This window comes from Alligator sinensis, unplaced genomic scaffold, assembly GCF_000455745.1.
Source record: "Alligator sinensis unplaced genomic scaffold, ASM45574v1 scaffold1104_1, whole genome shotgun sequence".
NCBI lineage: Eukaryota > Metazoa > Chordata > Crocodylia > Alligatoridae > Alligator > Alligator sinensis.
The window spans coordinates 251,366-272,239 of record NW_005843032.1 but is presented as its reverse complement, the minus strand read 5'-3'; the positions used below and the strand labels follow the sequence as shown (position 1 = coordinate 272,239).

General features: G+C 45.1%; 1 protein-coding gene across 1 annotated transcript; it reads left to right on the top strand.

Annotated features, from left to right (window-relative positions):
- The first annotated feature begins 542 nt into the window (after positions 1 to 542).
- On the top strand, positions 543 to 20,874 carry LOC102385478 (transmembrane protein 68-like). The gene is made up of 4 exons (XM_025193229.1): positions 543 to 733; positions 14,453 to 14,513; positions 16,111 to 16,250; positions 20,770 to 20,874. The coding sequence occupies exons 1-4, from the start codon at positions 596 to 598 to the stop codon at positions 20,872 to 20,874; spliced, it is 444 nt and encodes a 147-aa protein (XP_025049014.1). The 5' UTR covers positions 543 to 595.

Genomic DNA, 20,874 nt, shown 5'->3' with positions numbered 1-20,874 from the left:
TACCTCCACCTCCTCCCACAGAGTAGCAGGGCTTCCCTCTTTCTGAGGAGGTGGCTGCAGTGGCTCCTCCCTCCCCACCCACCTGCCTCCTTGTGCGAGCAGTGGGGCTTCCCTCTGTCTGAGGAGGTGGCAGCGGCTCCTTCCCCACCACCTGTCTGCCTGCCTCTACCTCCTCCCATGGAGTAGCGGGGCTCTCCTCCCAGCTGAGGCGGCAGCAGTGGCTCCTCCCACCCCTCCACCCACCTCCACTTGTGCTGCCACCTGAGGCAGCAGCGCCTCCCTCCCTGCCTGAGCAGGCGAAGCCCCCATAGCCAATCATCACCTGCCCTCTCGGCAGCGCATGCACAGTTGCCCAAAAGCATTACGGACAGACAGACACATAGACTAAGCCCTTTATTCTATTAGAATGTAGCTAGCCATCAGACTTCTTTTAATGAAAAGTTTTTAAGCTACAATATATTTTTTTGTTATATGACTGCTGTATTTGTTGTATGATTTAAGTTCTATTTTAATAATTTATTTGGTACATATTTTTACAGGTCTTAAATCAGTTTTAGAAGCTTATTCATTTATAGTAGGTACAAAAGAAGAATGTATGGATGCACTGAAAAATGGCCGAGTAGTGGCTATTGCACCAGGTGGAGCTCCAGAAGCACTTTTTAGTGACAAAACTTACAAACTCATATGGGGTCACCGTAAAGGCTTTGCTCAGCTGGCTATAGATGCAAAAGTGGTGAGTAAAAACACCTGTTGACATCAATCCTGTCAATGGATATAAGGGTATTGGCAGGCAAACAACTACCACAGGGTACATCAGAAAAGAGACTTAGGTTTAGTATTACCAACTGGTGTATAATAAATTCTGCTGAGCATAGGCTTTATCTGATGAGATAAGAGCTAAACCATAACAATTTAGCCCTCTTTCTTTGAGATTTGTCATCAGCTAACACAGCTGTCCTTTTGGCAGAATTTGTTGGGTGTCTTACTATTTTAGACAGACTGGCAGCATCTACATGAAACATTACTGCACAGTGATTACTGAGAATGTATTTAGTACTTGTATAAACAATTACTAAATAAATGCACAGCAACCTGAGTTACTATGCAATAGTGCCTCCAAACACCTTTTTTTTGACACTACTGTGCAGAAACGTAATACTCCTGCTCAGTAGTATTGCATCACGGTTTTTGCCACGCAACACTACTTCGCAGTAGTATCAGACTACTGCGCAGTCAGCATCTCGTGTAGATGCACCCACTATTTCCAAAACAGAGCTCCTGTTATCTTTACACCTAAGTCTCCATTTTCCTTCCTTTCCTACCATTCTCCCCACCTTGGAGGTCTGCAATTCTGGCTGCCTTTTGTCTTTCATTTACCTCCCACTTTTTTCATATTTGTGTGTGACCTCATACACATCCAGGCCATGTCCAAACTGTGCTGTCAATGCTTCATAAGGACTTTCCTTCCATACTGTAATGGGTTTGCCTCCAGAGACAGCCAAGGGACCCCTGGTGGGTGTACTTTAACCATTCTCTCACTTCAGCTCCCCCTGTCCCCAAAGGGCTGCCTTTCAGGGCACCAGCCCCTCAAGGCCCTTTTTTATGTGTTGGTCCCTGTCTCAACACTTCAGGCTAGAGGCCAGGCTATATGCGTCAGTCCTTGAGCTTGCAGCTCAAGAAGCCCTAGTACATCTCTGGCCTCTGCCACTCTCTCCCTCTCTCTTCTCAATTCTCAGACTGGCATCTTGGACCCTGAACTGGGCCCTCAAACCACAGGCCAAAAATGCAGAGTCACATTACTGGCACCTTCAGTGACAACACCCTCCACAGGGCACGCATTCATGGCTTCCTCTCTCCCTTTAAGCCATTGCAAACCTCACAGTTAAACAGACTTACACAGACTCGCATAGAACCTCTTTCTCATCCTGAATACTGCTCCATGCTTCAGACTTCTAGTGCTGCTGGCCCCAGCCTTGCTGCCCGGGTATCATGGGTGGATGGACCACGTGGACAGGGGCTCCCTGGAGACTAGCCCAGGACCCACAGAGCAAATCTGTTCATATCCCCATGCCACTATAGATAAATACACACACAGGGAGTTTTACTATAGAGCAAAAATACAGAACTGATGGCAGTATAATGCTGAAAGCAGAGCGCAATTATAGTGTATCTTAGTATTTCTGCTGTGCATAAAATTTGGGTCCTAAAATTGAGCCATATTATAGAGCTTGGTTGCACCTGATATTTTCTAGCCTCTTGATAACTTATTTATCATGAAAACATAGAATCATAAAGTTTGGCTGAAAGGGAACTCCATAGGTCATCTAGTGCAATCCAGTGAGAGGATCATCCACATCCATAATAAACCCTCTTATCAAAACTACACAGTCATTCCTGACACAACCACGACACCTAAGCTGCCACAGGTAGAGCAGGGAGACCAATGTGGCTAGTGTGCTGCTGCAGCAAAGTTGGTAAAATATGATTTGAGGTTAAAGGAAGAGGGCCATAGGAAAATAATAATTAAAAAAAAAAGGTGTTTTCCTGTTTCTTTATGGTAAGACCTTCAGACATTTGAAGACTGCTATCATGTCACCTCTTAAGTACGTTTTCCATAAGCTAAACGTGCCTGTTTCCTTCAACTTCTCCTCATGTAACTTGCCTTCCAAGCCTTTTATCATTTTTATTGCCTGCCTCTGTACCCTCTCTACTTCTCCATGTTCTTTTTAAAAGGTGAAGCCCCAAACTGCACACAATACAGGTCTATGAGGCCTAGCCGGGGCTTAATAGAGAGGCACCATCACCTCCCATGTCTTACAGCAATAGATACATTAGGTGCATCCCAAAACTGCATTCTCCTGTGTAGCTACTTTACACTGCAGACTTGGATTGAATCTGTGATCTATCAAGACTCCCAGATCCTTCTCCATAGTGGTGCTGTCCAGACAGGTGTTGCTCACTTTCTCTTTACATTTGCTATTGTTCTTCCTGAGGTGTAGTACCTTGCACTTGTCGGTCTTGAACTTCGTTCTGTTACCTCCATCCCAGTTTTTCAAACTGTCAAGATCCTTCTGAATTGCTTTCTTGTCCTCCAATGTATCTGTGAGCTTTCCTAGTGCTGTGTCATCTACAAATTTGCTCAAGAAACTTTCTATGCTGGAATCCAAACTATTAATAACTGTGTTTGAATAATACTGGGCCCAAGACAAAGCCCTGGAGGACTCTACTCAAAACCTCACACCTTTCTTACTTGGATTCGTTTGTAATTACCTTTTGCTTCCAGCTGTTGAGCCAGTTGTCCATTTACCTTATAGTAGTTTTCTCTAGCCCCCATTTCTCTTAATTTATTTATGAGAAGGTCATGTAAGATTTTGTCAAAAGCCTTGCTGAAGTCAGCAAGCCACAGAGTCATAAGGCACGCCTACATGAGATGCTTAACAGTGAATTAGCATAGTTTACTGTGAAGTAAGCACATGGGTCTTGATGTGCACATGCTTACTTCAAAGTAAATCTCCCTAATCCTGAGTAAATATGCTACCTGCAAATGCAAGTAGAAAATTTACTTGGCATTAGTAATGGCACCATAGTACTCATGTAGACTCCTGTCTGGGAGGCAAATCTGCTCCTGGTCAGCCATCCACGGGGGGCAGGTGATGGCACCCTGCACCCAGGAGCTGCCTGCTGCCAGGGCAGGCTCCACCACAGCAACCTGGGGTTAGGGGGTTTGTGGGGCTTGGGCTGGATACCCTTATCTTCCAGCCTGAGCCCCATGACTACAGGGCTCAGATTGGGTGGTTAAGCATCTCCCAGCAGTGGTCCATTGTCAGGAGCTGCTGCTGGGAGATAAGGATCTCCCAGCCTGAGCCCCACAACCATGCTGGGTAAGGGGGAAGGAGGGGGCTAGGCAGCTTGTTCCCTGCCCAGCTCCATGAGCACAGAGCTGGGGGGCAGGGAACAGGCTGGGGAGCTTGTTCTACCCACCAGCTCCACAAGTACAGAATTGTTACAGGGGAACAAGCTCCCCAGCCCCCACTCTGCAATCACAATTGCAATAGCAGAGCAGGGGCTGGGAGCTTCCTGCATGGGGACTGCTCTCTGTCTAGCCTGAAACTGGCTGGGACCTGCCCCTGAATAGGATGGTTCCCAGCCAGCTGCAGACTGCATGGGAAAGGTGGCTGGGGAGTCTCCTGTTTTTGGGCAGTCCTAATCCAGCTCTGGGCTGCATGTTCAGACTTCCCTGCATAGCCCAGGGCTGGCCAGGTACCATCAACCTCAGTACAACCCAAGACATAGTCCTCTAACTTGCCACAGATAAAGCAGAGAAGAACCAAAGTAGCCAATGTCCTGCTTCCATAAAAGTTTGTTAATATATGCAAAAAGAGATCCCAGGTTGAGGGTCATGCCCCGGTTACAGAAGAAGGCAGAAACCTCCAGAGTCCATGCCAATCCAATTATGGTGTAAAATTTCTTCCCACCCCCAATATAGTAATTGATCTGACCTCTGGTGTAAGGCCAAGCCTCTCTAGCCAGGAGTTTCTGGCTTTAAATTCTAGCAGAAGCATTGACACACCCCAGTCAAAACCCCCAGGCTTGGCTGCAGCAAACACCCAATGCCTCTGAGAGAGGCTTAAAAAAACGCTGATGCATGTAATAGAAAGGTGTGGGAGGGCAGGGTACGGGGTGTAGGAAGCCAGTGCAACTCCAAAGCATGGGAAATACCCATAGTGAATCATAGACATATCTACGCCCAAATCATCCCCAAACAGCAGCTGTCCAACCATTTCTTGAATAACTCCAGTGAATTCTGAGTGTCTAGGACTTCCCTAGGCAGTAATGAAAAGGCTTATGTTAAACAATACTTCACAAAGCTTTACTTTCTCCTTGGAGTGAATGACTACATACAGATTTTCACTGGGGATGGCTCCAAATCAGTGCCCATAAACCTGAAGAAAAGACTTGGAGTCCCATAGATGAACAAGAACTTCAGGACACCTTACTGAATGTGGTCTCTGCCTGAAGGCGTCAGTGACGTGCATTGAGTTCTAGGTGGCTACTCATTCAAATAGCATGCTACCACATTTATTTCTGGAAGCACCTACTGGGTACTAGGATTTTTCAGACACAGTATTCAGAGACTGTCCTGGTATATTTGATATGAAGTCTGTGGAAGTGGCCTGGGATCTGGTGGAGTAGGCCCATATCACAGCAGGTAGCTCCATATTGCCTGTCTTGTAACATAACCTTTGGCTGGACTGTCTCTGGGCTATCCATCTTCAATTTTTGATCTCTCAGGGGAACAGCTATGGAGATTTCTCATGTGACTTGATTCTGTACAGACGAGCAAGGCTACCAGGAGCATCTGTTGAGCATGTGTGGTACTGTCTCTGCTCAGATGCAATGGGGCTTCAGAAAAAATGCCAGGAGATAGAAATAAGTGACCCTCTTCCCAAGATTTTCACATGGGTTCTCGGAGTCATCTTATCTTGATAGAAGGAGGAAGTGCTCTTAGATAGTAACCATGTTTGTCTGTTTCTTTTTTTTAATTATTTTTAAGAAGCTGTAGATGTAAGGAATGCTGTTTTTAATAGAGAGTTGGAACAAAGAGTCCATCGCCCCTAGCTTGTGACTGCCCCATCACCTGTGTAGGAATCAATCAAGTTCAAGTCCCCTTGCAAGAACTGGATTGCTAGCATAGGGAAATACTTTTGCCAAGCTATTGACAAACCTTAAGGTGGTTGGCTGAGGGACATCCTATCAATGAGCAGATGCAGAGCTGAGATAGCAGCAGGCGACTGGTAGGGGGAACATAGGGGGGCATGTGCCACCCTGAGACTGGCCCCTGACTCAGCACCACTCAGGACGGGCAGTTTTTTTGTCATGCAGGTTGGTGGCATGTTGGGGGGGCAGGGCGGGGGGCACTAAGCTGGCACAAAAGTATAGGAGTGGATATGGGTCTTTTGGCCCACCCCTGGGCCTGCTAACAAATTGTGCACCCCCTCCCACCAAACTCAGGAGGCACCAGTCACCCCTGGCAGCAGCCAGGTGAACTTTAAGTAAATGGATACAACAGCATTTTTGAGTGCTAGCAAATACTCCAGTACGACTGGACTAGCAACTGGTTGGTTATAAATTCCTTTGCTTTGTGCTGAGTAGAAAACCTAGTCCATTTCATAAGGTATGTTCATCTATCGGTAAGAAAATCTCTGACTTGAGCAGAACATTCTTGCTGTATGTGAGCGGGCATCCTGGCTGTGAGATGGAGTGCAGGTCTAGGTGAAGCTTTCCACCTTGGGTCAGCTGGTCTAGGACCAGTGCCAGATTCTTGGAATCGATCCCTCACAGGTTTCAGTAGGAGGTTCTGTTTCCAGAAATGTCTCAGTCCTGCCAGTGCTAGCAGAATTGTCCATTCTTAAACCTGCTTCACCTTTTGGAATAGCTCTCGAATAGAGGCATGGGCAGGAAGGCTTGTGGGATACTTGCTGACCAGAGGATTTGAAAGGATCTGACAGAGCCAGGAATGAGGCCCCCCATGAAGCAGAAGGATACTTGTTGATTTTGAATGCAAAGGGGTTTGTTCTTGGGAAGCCCCAGTCAGCAAGACTGGACCTGAGGATGGACTTCTTGGTCACCTAACCATGGTGGGTGTAAATGGTAGATATATATATATTTCCCAACCTAAATGGTGAATGTCCATCACTAAGGTTACACGGGTGGGTGAGGATGTAAAAAAACATGCACTTGTGCGCAATGACCAGATCACAGGAATGTAAGGCCAGAAGGAAATTAATGAGGTCATCTAATATAGCCCCCTGGACAAGGCGGATCAGTCTGTCTAAACCATTTTAGCCAAGTGTCTGGCTAACCTACTCTTGAAAATTTTCCAAGAATGGAGATACCACAATTCTTCTAGTTTACCTGTTTCAATGCTTGACCTGCCATATATTCAGAAAGTCCTCTTAATCGCTAACCTAAATGTCCTTTGATGCAGTTATTAGAAACTGTTGCTCTATTCCTGTCCCTTGTGGCCACAGAGAAAAGCCCTTCTCCATCCTCTCTATAATTGCCTTTCACATATTTGAAGACTGTTACCAAATCCCCCCTCAGCCGTTGCTTCTTTTTCCACACTTAATAAACCTAGTTCTGTCAGCCTTTTAACATACGTCTTCCTTCCCAGGCTTCTAATAATTTCGGTGCTGATTTCTCTCTACTCCATCCATGTTGTTCTTGGAACGTGGGGGCCAAAACTGGACACAATACTCCAGGTTAGGTTTTACAAGTGCTGAACTGAGCAGAAAACTCACTTTCCTGTGTTTCAAAATAATGATTCTATTAATATAAACCAAGATGCCGTTGTCTTTTTTTGTTGTTGTTGGTTTTTTTGGAACAAGAGCACCCTGTTAGCTCATACTTGGTTTCTGGTTTACTATAATCCACAATTCCTTCTCTTCAGTACTGAATCCTAGAACAGTGATTCTCAGCAAGGGGACTGGGGCACCCAGGTATGCCATGAGATCTTTTGAAGAGTACTCTGAGGTGTGGGGAAATAAGTACAGGCTCAGGTTCAGTCCCCTGCTCCCCATGGCCCTGCCTCTCTGCAGGGGGATAAGCAATGTAAGAAGTAAGTTTAGAAATGGGATGCCACTCAATTCATGATTATGGAGGGGTGTCTTGAGTCTGAAAAGGGTGAGAAGCACTGTCCTAGACAATCATACCAGTCTGTATTTATGCATGTGCTCTTGGGTATGAGGTTAAACTGGTGGCAATGTGGTGGGGCTACTTGAGGCAGAGTAGCAGCTCCTTGGCTGAAGAAAGGTTAAGGGACATCACTGAGGCATTCAGCAGTCAGCAGCAGTTTTTATCTGTTGCTGTCTGGCAGAAGCTACAACTATTGAGGCACTCAATGTCTGGACTAATTCTGGCCTTTGGATTCTGTCTAAAGAGGGATGGTAGATAAGGGGCAGCCTCTACTCCTCCATACTCTTGCCTAGGTGTATGCATCGTAGGTCTTGGTATGATGATTATGATCTCTTGTGTGTACACCATGACACAGAGGATCAACAGTTGCTTATTAACTATTAAATTCTGCAAGCAATTATCCCATCTCAAGTGCAGAACTTTGAACTTGTCCTTGTTGAATCTCATCTGATTGACTGCAGGTCATTTTTCCAGTCTATCCAGAAATTCTGGATCGTAGCCTTAATCTCCAGAGTGTCTGCACATTCACCCAAATTGGTGTCATCTGCAAAATTGCTAGGTGTGCACTCAACCCCAACATCAAAATTATTAATGAAGATGTTGAACAATACTAGACCCAGAACAGACTCCTGGGAAACTCCACTAGATACCTTCTCCCAGCAAATCATTGAGCCATTGATGACTGCTTATTGAGCACAATGATCCAACCAGTTACGTATCCATGTTAGAATACTTTCTTTTAGTCTGTATTTCCTTAGCTTCTTGAGAATGTCCAAAAGGGAGTCAAAAGCCTTGTTAAAGTAAAGATATATCACATTCACTACTCTCCTCCCATCCACAGGGCCTGACGCTTTTTAACATAGAAGGAAATTAGGTTGGTCAGGCATGACTTGCTTTTGTTGAATCCATGCTGTCTGTTCCTAATCAATAGATTCTTACAGCTGAGCAAGAGAGACTAGCCTCTTGCATGCTCAGCAAGTCTCTCTTAGGGAGAGCAGAGGGACATATCCTGGGTTGCAAACCCAAGTGAAGTCTAGCATGCATTGTCACATGCCATATGTCTGAGACTGGAAAGACAAATCCTTGCAGTTCTAGCTGGGCATCTCTTGGCCTCAGTGGCCCCTAGGAATTTATGGGTCTGTACTAGAATGAACTTTAAAAGTAGATGAGTAGGTCCTAAAGACTGAAAGAGCTTCTGCCCATAAACTTCCTGTAAGTTCAGAGACTGGACCATTTGCTGGTTGTAATCAAGTAGAGGCCAATCTTGAACCTGCAAATGAATACAATTAGTTTTCTTAGTCTGAGATTGGGTGCTGTCCTCCCCTTCTTGAAACTGGAATATATCCAGAGAGTTCCCTTTCCCTGGGATCCACAGGGAAACTCTTTCCATTACCCCCAGAATTGATGAGCTGTTCTCAGGCTGGGAGAAGGCCCTCTAAAAGTGGGATGGGGAAGGGAAATTTGGGAGGCAGGGGTAACCAAACCAATTGCCCGGAGTAACTATTGACTAGACCTAGAGAAAGTATTTTGAGTCCATGCAGAGGTTTAACACACCAAACAGTTGTGGAAGAGAAGGGGAAAGAGGCAGTTCATGGTTCTTGACTCTTATTAATGAGATCTTTGTGGGCTGGAGTACAGTGTGGTTTAGAATAGAGGGCCAATGTTTATTTAGGAAACTGTAGGTGCATTTTAGTGGATTATTCAAGCAATTAACAGTCAAGAGGTGCTGGGAAAGCTGATACCAACTCTAAAACCTGGTTATAGCAGTATAGGAAGAATACGTAGGTTATATCTTGAAGTAGGTGTAGTACCTTCCTTTGAATGCTTGAGAATTATGTTGCAATGTCTAGGAACACTTCTGTAGTCCCACGTTTACTCCCACTGCTGCAGGTTTGCTCATGAATAAAACAAAAAGTAAAAGAAAGAGAATTGCCATCGTTTACTGTCAGTTGACTGGTCAGTCCTTTTGACAGATGGAGTAGATGTCAGGGTACTACTTTACTGAATGAAGGTTTGCCAGCCATCAATATGGCCATGCAGTCAAATCAAGAAGCACTCGGTAGTTCAAGATCCAGAATTGTAAACTAGCTGAGCAATGACTCCTTTTATGGAGAAGTAATCATTTTCTAGCCTCCCATCACTTTTCATAGATTTCATAGACATTAGGACTGGAAGGAACCTTGCAAGATCGTCAGGTCCAGCCCCTGCCGAAAGGGCAGGCAGTCAGCAGGGGTCAAATGATCCCAGCAAGATAGGCATCCAAGTGTTTCTTAAAGGAATCCAGAGTAGGTGTTTGCACCACCTCTAGGGGGAGTCTGTTCCAGGCCTTGAGGGCTCGGACAGCAAAGAAGTTTTTCCTTATGTCCAGGCTAAAACAGTTTTGCAGGAGCTTATGACAGTTGGACTTTGTCATCCCCTGGGGTGCTGTGGTGAACAGGTGTTCCCCCAGATCCTGATGAACACCCCTTATGTCCTTGTAGGCTGCCACCAGTCACCCCAGAGCCTGCGCTTCTCCAGGCTGAAGAGTCCCGTAGCTCACAGCCTCTCTTCATAAGGCCCGCTCTCTTGCCCTCTGATCATGTCCATGGCTCTATTCTGGACTGTTTCAAGCTTCTTCTCTACATCCTTCCTAAATTGTGGAGCCCAGAATTGGATGCAGTACTTCAGCTGTGGTCTCGCCAAGACCGAGTACAGCTGGAGGATGACATCCTGGGTCTTGCTTGAGATGCATCAGTAGATGCAAGCCAGTGTTTTGTTCACTTTACCAGCTGTGATATCACACTGATGGCTCATATTCATCTTGTGTTCAATCACAACCCCCAAGTCTCTTTTGGTCATGGTGCTAGCAAGTGTAGCATTGCCAAGCCTTTAAGTGTGATGCAGGTTTTTATTCCTGAGGCGGAGCACCTTGCATTTTTCTGTATTGAATGCCATCAGGTTCTCATTTGCCCACCTTGCAAGCCTACTGAGGTCAGCCTGGATTACCAGCCTATCATCAAGGGTGGAGACTCTTCCCCAAAGTTTGGTGTCATCAGCGAACTTGGCCATTCTGCTTTTGATACGAATGTTCAGATCATTTATGAAGACATTAAAGAGAACGGAGCCTTGGGGGACACCACTAGTCACAGAGTGCCATGTTAATTTGGTTCCTTCAACTACCACTCTCTGGATCTGACCTCGGAGCCAGTTCCCCAGCCATTGGACTGTGGAGTAGTTGAGGCTGAAGTTCCCCAATTTTTCCATGAGGACATGGGACACCAGGGCAAAGGCTTTTTTAAAGTCTAAATATATGACATCAACCTCTTCCCTTTTGTCCAGGTGATGTGTCACCTGGTCATAGAAGGAAATGAGATTGGTCAAACAAGACCTACCCATGCTGACTATCCCTCAGAATGCTGCCTTTTATTAGCCTGTCAAGAATGGTTTCTTTGATAATATTTTCCAAAATCTTCCTAGGTATTGAGGTCAAACTGATTGGCCTGTAGTTTCCCGGGTATTCCTTCCTCCCTTTCTTGAACATGGGCAAAATAATTAGTTATGGCCTGTAGAAGAGCCTCACAGGCCTAACAGGGCTCCTCCAACCCTAGTACCCCTACCACAGTCTTCCAGGTTTAAATAAGGGCTCCTGCTATTAATGCATCACAGCCAGGAGCAATTCTCAATGCCTTCCCGGTCGACTTTCAGGAAGTCTCTACAGTCCATTGGAAACAAAAATACAGAAATATGTGCAGGGGTTTCCCTTACCCCTGCCCTCTGTTGCTCTCCAGTGTAGGGTCCCCCCTATCACCATTTCCTGCATCCTTTTGGGCTCTCTGCTGTGCACTCCCAGGCTATCAGCACAGGCTTCTGGTCTCCAGCTGCAACTTGCCTATCTTGTATTAATGTGAAGCACCTGGGATGAACTGAAATCATGTGACTGCTCCCCTGAGGGTATAAATAGCACAGGCTGTTCTAGCCCAGCCCTAGTGTTCCCAAATAGGGCTTTCCCAACCCAGGGGCTCTGTTTCCCAGGGAACCTTAAAGGGGCCTGACCACAGCTGTGCTCTCCGGGGCATGAAGCTTAAAGTGGAGAGCAGTTTGCCCCACTCTTTAGGCCTGAAAATCATGTGCCATGGCCTGGCAAACTAGGATGGTGGCAGAGAGATGTCCAGGCTTTAGGTTTAGTTTTGGAGTATTCTTCTCCTAGGTGGATTGCCAAACCAGGGCTAAAGAATTCCGCCTGCCCTAGTTATTGGGTTGGGTCGCTATTTGTCTGGAACCTCACCTTTGACTTTGCTGCCATGGGAGACCCTACCAGGAAAAAAAATTAAGATGGCATTGCTCTCAGGATCATTGTGACATGCAAGCCTCTTCACCATGACAAGATTGAAATCCAGGGAGAGGCTGAGAAGCCAGGCTTCTGTAAAAAGTCCACTCAAGAATGAGAAGTTTTGGAAACCACTTTCAGAGTTATCTGAGGAGTTTGGACAGCTTCCTTTAGTAGATTTGGAAGCTGCCTGAATCTTTTGACACTCAGAATGATAGTTACAGTCTATCTCCCATCAAATGGGATCATTCTTCAGTCCACCATCATGGGGCTGGAGCGTCTGAGGAATAAACCAGGGATTAGCCAAACAAGCAATTGAGGAGAGCATGAGCAGAGAATATTAAGAACCAGGAAACTGGATAGTCCATTCTGTCATTTTGTTCAGAAGCATTTTAGAATCCTCAAGGCCTAAAGAGCCACTTTGGACAAGGCGAGTAACCCAGAGGCCACTGAGCAACGCTTACTGACAAATAGATGGGCACCCAGTATCTTTAGTTGTGATCCATAGTGTGTGTGAAGGAGAGTGATACCAGGATGAGCGGCATACCAGTGCAGAGTTGGTACCACAGCAACACTTAGTGTTGAAGAGGCTGAGTCAGAGGACAGTACTGAGTACAGTGATGGAGGAAGAGAAAAGTCCCATGGAAGGGCACTTGTAGAAAGATTTAAGTTTGGTGGGATGGTGAACTTGTTTGTGTTACTGAAAGAAAAAGCCTCTGAGCATGAGATGACAAATCTGAAGGCAGAGAAGCAGTACCAAATTTTCTGGTGTCAGTTAGATCAGCACAAAAACTGATACTAAGTATCTGCTACTGCCATGGGCTGTGCAATGCTCATGGCAGAAGCATGGAGACTTCTTACTGGCCTTTTTAAAAAACTAAAGAACTTCTGCTGGTTCCAGGTGACCATACTGTCTGACTGTGAGCTTCTTTTGCAACAGCCATTGGGGGCTGAGGAATCTGAGACTAGAGGTTTTGAGAACTGTAAGGGGCTGTGAATAGTTTGGGACTTGGAATTTTAGGGGGAACCTATGAAGGCTGAAATTTGGATCAGCCAGATGTAGAAGAAGTATATTTCTGCAAAGCGCCTCAAATAGAAGGCCTTTCTCTAGAGCCAAAATAACACTACTGGAACCACTGACTGACACCACTGATTAAACAGTACTGGTCTCAGTGGTGCCAAGGTGGAGAGAGATTCCTGAGAGAGGATGCTGAAAACTGCAGAGACCTATAGTGTTGTGAAAAATCTCTTCCCTCTGGACTGGAGACCGAGCTCCAGGAAGTGTTCAAAAGGAACCTTATAGAGTTTGGTTTCCCCTTCCTTATGAGTCCAAAAGTGAAAGCTCTAACAGCCACCTATGGGAAGAGGTGGAACAAGAGTCTGGGAGTGGACTTCTTCAAGACAAAAAGGGACTTATATCTCTATCTGAAGTTGGTCTAACACTGTTGCAGGATGACATTGTCCAAAGCCTGGTAAGTGGGGAGTGGTCATGGATATAGGCATTGTCATATATCTATTTTCTTTCACTCCACATAAAATAAAATAAGAAGGAATACAAAAGAAAACTCCTATCCTGCTTAAGAAAAGAGGTAGAAAAACTGTCCCAATCTGACAATAGTTTGAGTTTTCGGACTGCTCCCTGGTGTTAGCCTTCTCACCCTTCCCCTTGAAAGTGTAAATTACCATTACCTGGCGCACAGGCCCCTGCAGATTTGATCTGAGGTCCTTGAGCACAGTCATTTGGGATGCAAAGTCTCAGGAACTACCTTGTGTGAATAGGAGAAGAACACTGAACTTAATTATTGCTATATTGCCTAATTCTGGCCATATGCTAAAAAAAGATAATTATCTATTTGTACCAATGGCTGATGTTCATATAAATATATAAAAATGATGAAACTAAACACAGTTTATCATTAGCACCAATAGAGATCCCAAACATACCAATAAATCTGATGTGGAGAAACATGTAATATTGCACTAATCACCCCAAAATATTATGGGTTCTCAACACACATTTCAGGTTTTTGCCTAGGAAAAAAAAATCTATGTCTTTATAGTGGCCCATAACTTACTAGTCAGGACACTCTTGGAATATGAAGTCCCTTTTCTACCATAATTCAGACAAGACCTTTGAAGCTGCATCTCTCACTGTGAAGGTGCTTTATATGGCAGACTGTTGGATGTTCTGGCATGGTAGGTAATGGTAAATCTGTTCCTTGACTAGCTGTAAGGTTCAGATGCACAATTCGGAATGAAGTGTAAATTATAAGAAGCCTTAACAGGAGACAAGCCTTCTAGGCCAGGTCATATCTATATCTAGAAGTTTGTTAGAGTGTAAACGTATCTTCTTCCCTCTTGAAATAATTGAGTACTCAGGCAGAAGGGAAATGTGGACTTTTAATTCCATGTTCATTATTAAATACTTATCTTTTGTTTTTTTCTCCTTAGTCCATCATTCCAATGTATACTGAAAATATTCAGGAAGCATATAGGATGCCTAATGAATGCAGTAAGAGACATTTCAAATAATATGTTCTTTTTGATCATTTTTCACTTTTCCATCTCAAAATGCATATCCCAGAAATGTATATTCTTCCTCTGAATCTTTTTGGTTTTGGTTTACTCTCAGTTTTGTGGAAAATGGGGTGTCCATGGATGGTCAGATGTTAACATGCTTGTCTTGGATCAGACATAGGCTGCTGCCAGATATTTCTTTAAAGGTATCATAGGATGTGATCCACATTCCCAACAGTCATGCCTTCTGCCATGCCGATTGTGTGTAGCAGGACATATGTTATTGGGATCAGGGATCAGATCTCAATTGCACCCTACTTGCCATTGCAGGGGCAGACTAGGATCATAATCCTGGGATCCCCCAACACTGGCAGCCTGAAAGCTGGGTGCCTGACAATCATAGTCTTATTGGCTCTTGTGTGTTCCCTGGAGTCAGCCAATGATCATTGTCCAGTGCCAGCCAGCTCTGGTGCTGTCCTGGAACCAGTGGGCAATCAGCTGATGATCAGCCTGCAGAGACTACACCAGGGCTGGCTTGAGCCGCACTGCAGTCCTGGAGCCAGCCAAAAATCAGCTGATGGTCAGGTGGTGGGGACATACTGGGGCTGATTGAACGCCTCAGTGTAGCCCTAACCCAGCCACATGCTCAACTGAGCATGGTGGAACCCCTCCTCTTTCCCCTCTGAATATTACATATATTGTGTGTAATATTTTTGGGGCTGGATTACTTTTTTGTGGTGTCATTAATTCCTAAAACATGTGGCTGGGTTACTGACATGAGTCAATGTGTCTTTAGTTTCAAGGTGAGGTTCTCCCCTGAAGGCCTCTGGTATAATGGCAAGGAAGAGAAACATTAAAGCAAGTGGTTTCAATGACTTGAGGGTGGAGCACAGAAGGCTTTGCAAAGATGAGGACATAACTTTTACAGGGAAGACTTTGAAAGAGATTAAATCCTTGCTAGTTTAGCATGGCATGAGGAAAACTCAAGCTTTTATGGCCAGACAGTTTCAGGGCAAACCTCTCTGGATTAAATTGGATTGGGAACAACTATGGGAGATGATCCAGCTCATCTCAGTGATTCAAGCTGCAAAATAGTGATTCTCCACCAGGGTCCTGGGGCACTCTGTTACCAGGAAAATCAAGTTTGAGGAAACAAGCAGTTAATATCAAACTCAGGCTTGTCCCTTCTGCCAGGAGTTAAGCCCTGTAATAACAAATATGTTTGTTTTTTAAATTAAGTGCCACTCAATTCATAGAAGCTAAGGAGTGGTGTCTTGAGTCTAAAAAGTTTGAGAGCCACTGCGCTAAAGCGAAAATCAGTGCTGTTGGGCTGATTATGAAGGTGCTGAAATGAAACTCTGGCAGGCACTGTGTCGCTGATATAATAGAATGTGATGGGTAAAGAAGGCTTTTACCTATGAAACCTTATGCTCTCTGAGCCATTTAATGGCAAAGGTGCCACCCTGTCCTGCCTTTTGATAGTGAGGGAAACATTTAGTTTCGGGAAATCTGGCAGCTCTGTTTATTTGTTACACTCAGTATATATTTAGTCCACCAAAGCTCTGAGACTTTTTTATTTTTCTAATGCGCAGGATTAATTAGGTGGCTACATGAAACTTTTTTGTGGCCAGTCATCCCACCGTATGGAGGGCTTCCAGTTAAACTTCACACACACGTTGGAGAACCCATTCCATATGATCCAGATATAACTGCTGAGGAACTAGCTAAAAAGGTATGTTGGTCCCTCTAGCAATGTCATATTGCCTTCTAGATCTTAATGTTCTTTTAGCTTCATTTTAAATGCATTTTTCAAGTGCTTTTATATCTCCATTTATCTTTATTATAGATTTTATGTTAAGAGTTTGAGTTATGGGATACATCAGGGCTGTTCAACTGGTAGCTCATGGCCTGAGAAGGGTTAATTTGCTACTGCCCACCTCCTGCCAGGCACCGCTCTCCTTACCGCAATGGAGGCTGCTGTTACCAGGCTCACTGGGCTCCTCCACTCTCTAACAGCTTTTTCTTCCAGTTCCCAGTGCTGGAGGGAGAAAAAGGCAGGAAATCACCACTACTGTGGGGCCCAGGAAGCCCAGACACAGGGTCCCCATACAGAGGGGAACTGTAATCAATGTGGCATGGCACAGCAGGGGACGCACCTGTGCAGTGTAGTATCGGCAGTGCAGTGCAGCAGGTGGTGTGGTGGGAGACCCACACAGCATGTGGGCCTGTGGGGCCATCAGGCAGCACACATGCAGCTTACATGGTGTGCGGCCCCTGGTAATTTTGAAGTTGGGCAGCCCTGTATTACATACTGTACCGGGACAACTGAAGTACTTGATTGTAAGCTCTGCCAGTGATATCGTGTTATCATGGGATTTGTTGGTGGCGTTTTTTCCCTGTACTGCTTGAATCGCAAACTTTCCTTTCATTTCTTGCCTTCCATGTCTTGTGTCACTTCTGTCACCGTATGTTTATGGTTGAAAAGTTCAGTTTTAATCAGAATGGTTCAAGTTTTCAAGTTAGCTAGTCAGTGTGTCAAGACTGCCTAGCATTGTGTCAGACACATACTTGAAAGTATTTTAATCTTTTGAAATTGGTGGCAGTTTTTTGCTTAAATATCTACGAGGATCTGGGATTTAGGCCCATTTACATGCTTTAAGATTTGTTTATGATGTATGTTAAGGTGTTTGGCATAAAAGTTGCTATTAGTACTTTACCCAACCAAAATCTGCCGTCCTCTGGTTTACACTGCTTTTAGGTCTGTGGACTCTAGTCTATGTGGACCATACAAAATTCTGCATACTGGCTTGAAGTACAACTGGGCATATTTGCCTAAAATGTCAGATTGCTGGTCCCACGAGAAGATGGGGACAAAATTTGAGAAAGGTGCCTGCTGCTGCAAATCGTGGACTTGTGAGGGAGAGGGTGGGGCAATGCAAGAATTTTTTACTGACTATCTGCAAGCTTTTGACTGACAGTCAAACTTGTTTTACTGGCACATCTTTTTCCTGATATATTTTACGTAATGTAAATGCAACTCTTTTGCCAGGCCTCAGTAGCAGGGCTGGGTTCAAATTTAAGGGCACCTACACACAAGTAACGAGGCTGCTCTGGCACACTGTAATTACAGTTCCATTGAGCAGGCTTGATTAACCATGTCTGCTGGAGCATGGTAATTACCACGCTCCAGCAGATTCCAGCATCTCATGTATCAGTGTGTAACCTGGGCGGTACTCCAAGAGGTACCCCCTCTTCAGTTGAAGGGATCAAATCAGGTGCACAAGCGCTGTGGAAGGTGTAGGGACTCTCCTCCCCCTATAAAGCAGAGCCAGGCTACCAATGGGGACTTAACCATATACCTTTTAATGAGGGAACAATACTGGGAACATAACAGGCATAAATCAGGGGGTATAGTGGACACTACAATGACCCAAGGGGGCAGGATTCAACAAAGGTTAGACACTTACAATCATAGACATATTCATCCAGTTGACAAAAGACAGGGTTAACGAAATATAAAACACAAACAGCAGAGCAACCAGCACTGGTTGGTAAAATATAAAAGGCACAAAATACAAAATGTCAAATGACAAGGAAATCTAGGGCCTAAGTACCTGGAGGGGGAGAAGACACAATGGCTTCTTTCCACTGCAAGAAGATTTGCTTTTTGTTAGTTCATTCACTGCAAGTCACCCCAGCTAGGACATGAACTCAGATCTTCCATGTGGTAGGCTGAACCACTGCCACACAGCCACCAGTGCTAGTAGTGCTCCAAGCTGCTAGGGGTCTTCACCTTCTCAGAGACCTAGCCTCACATCAAGCTGCCTAGCCTCTGTTTGGAGGAGCTGGAAGCTGAGCTGGGAACCTCTCAGGTCACTGCTCAGATCCTTGCTGGATCGGGAGAGCCTCTTCTGCTGGCTAAAGCCTCTCATAGGGGATTCTGGAGCCCAGCAGGGAGCCTCTCCTGCCGGCCGCACGCCGTGCTGCTGAGGGTCCAACTGCTGCCTGCAGGTCCCACTCCTTCAGGCTCTTCTGGGGCAACTGCTCCCGCCCCGCTGGCTCAGCTCTTGCCAGCTCTTTGAAGCTCCTCCCCCATGGTACCTCGCTGGTCTCCCCTGAGTCGGCTGCGCTTCCCCTTCAGGTGACCCAAGGGACACGGAGGGTGAGTCTTGGGGGCCTGATTGGTGAAGAAAAGGAATCCCAAGTCCTCCAATCATCTTTCGCCCTTTCAAAACCCCTGGACTAGGTCACTGTCAGCTAGCCCATCACAAGTGTCCCCGAGCTTAAAAATGGCGGCAGGAGCACAGTAATTAAAGCTCATCAAACAAGCTTTAGTTGATGTGATCCTACTGCCATTTTTAAGTATGGGGACACCGATACATGAAATGCTCTGGGTGCTTTAATTATAGCGACTTTTGGAGCCACTCTAATTACAGAGCCCCACTCCTCCCTCCTCCCCACCCCCCTCTGAGCACATCTATAAACACCCTAGGAGGTTAACATGAATCACAATGAAAAAAGGAAAGTTTTAGTTCTCAGAAAGAAGCTGGCATTTACATATTTTCTTGGGTTGGAACCCTGCTTGACTGCAGTTAATAGTTTTAAATTAGCTGCCCCCCTTGCCAGGATCTCCAACTCAGCGCCACCCCCTGATGCCCTGACTGCTCCTGGCACCATGCTGCTCCACTTCCCCTGTCCCAGCATGGAAAGAGGCCTACTGTTAATCCAGCAGTACACAGCTGAGAGATTGCTCCTGGCATGGTGCTGTGCTCCCACTTGTAGACAAGATGGTGGTGTTGTGCTCTGTCTGTCAGTGCTTCCATCAAGCTGCAGCTGCTTTGTGTTTTTGCTGATGACTACAGCTTCTTTTAGGGACTTTACAGTAATGAGGCCAGATCAGAACCTTGTACCCAGCTGTTCTCAATGAGATCAGGGCAAGTCATCCCTCAACAGGTGCAATCTGATGCAAACCCAGAGCTGCGCCCTGGCCCCATCTTGGTTGAATGAGGCAGTCATGGAAGCCAATAGCCACAGGCAGCAGGCCCCATCCACTCCAACCCCTAAAATCTAGCCATAGCTTATAGTATCGTTATCTGAGCAAAGGTAAAAGTTCTTTCCCCCGACCTTCCATGCATTTCATTGCCAGTATTCTGCTAAGATCCTCAACATTCCTTGATCTGGTTCATGGATCTTGATTCTGGTTTGACCTTCAGCTCTAGCTTTTGTCTTGTGATCCTGGTCAAGCCTTGGCTTACCCTGTTTCCAGCTACGACTTCTGACCTTGGCCTGTTCTGACTTTGGCTCTGGCTCCTGACTTCAGTTCTGATGCCAGACTGCTCTGTGACCCCCCAGCTCCCTGGGGAGCTGATCTGGACTGTTACAGACAAACAAGTCAAATAACGTTGTGATATGGTAAGGTAAGATACAACTCCTAGTTTATGCTCCGTTACAAATTATTTTCTACAATTAGTTCTACAAAACTGAAATGATTTTTTTTATCTTAGCTGATCCTTTTTCCTCAGTCTGATATGACTTCAAGAACTGCACTTAGAAAAATGTAGACTCTTTGAGGGAGTGTGGATGTGTTCTAGAAGGCCTTGAACTCTGTAGTTAGTTCCAATTTTTAATACAGGATTTTTCCTTGTAAAGCACTTCCAAGCTGAGAGAGCTGCTCACCTGATTTCCGTATCTTGGGCTTCTGGAAGATTTGGATACTGACTTCACAAAACCTTACTTCCAGACTTTTGTTTCAATGAGAATAAAAAGCCCAAACATTAATTAAGTGAAAAGAGGATATATTACAGTCCTGTCGCAGTATAAGTTATGTGGTGCTCATTGCAATATTACAGCAGTCTTGTTCCCATTTGGTCAATATGTAATTTTGCCATCCATTTCAATCAGAGCACAAAGTTTTTCTGTATTTACCATTTCAGTTTCATCATTATATATTCATATGGACTGCCTAATTCAGGAAAGTATGTATGCACATGATGTTAGTTTGTACTGAAAACCCCGGAATGAGAGCTTATGCAGCTGCTTAAGTGCTCTCCAAAATTATAAGCGTAGTTCTTTTTTTTTTAAGGAAAATCCTGTAGAGCCAACTAGCACATGCACCTTTTCCCAATAATTCCCATCCTTCCCCAACTCCTCATTTCCAGGTTGCAAAAGGTAATTGGGGTTCTAGGATTTGTATGCCTGCATAATGTGAAGACTTTTAAAAGTTTAACTGTCTCCTCTTCTTTCCTTAACAGACACAGACTGCACTCCAAAATCTGATACAAAGACACCAACAAATACCAGGAAGCATGTGGAAGGCTTTATTGGCACGGTTGGATAAACCCAAAAAAGATGATTAG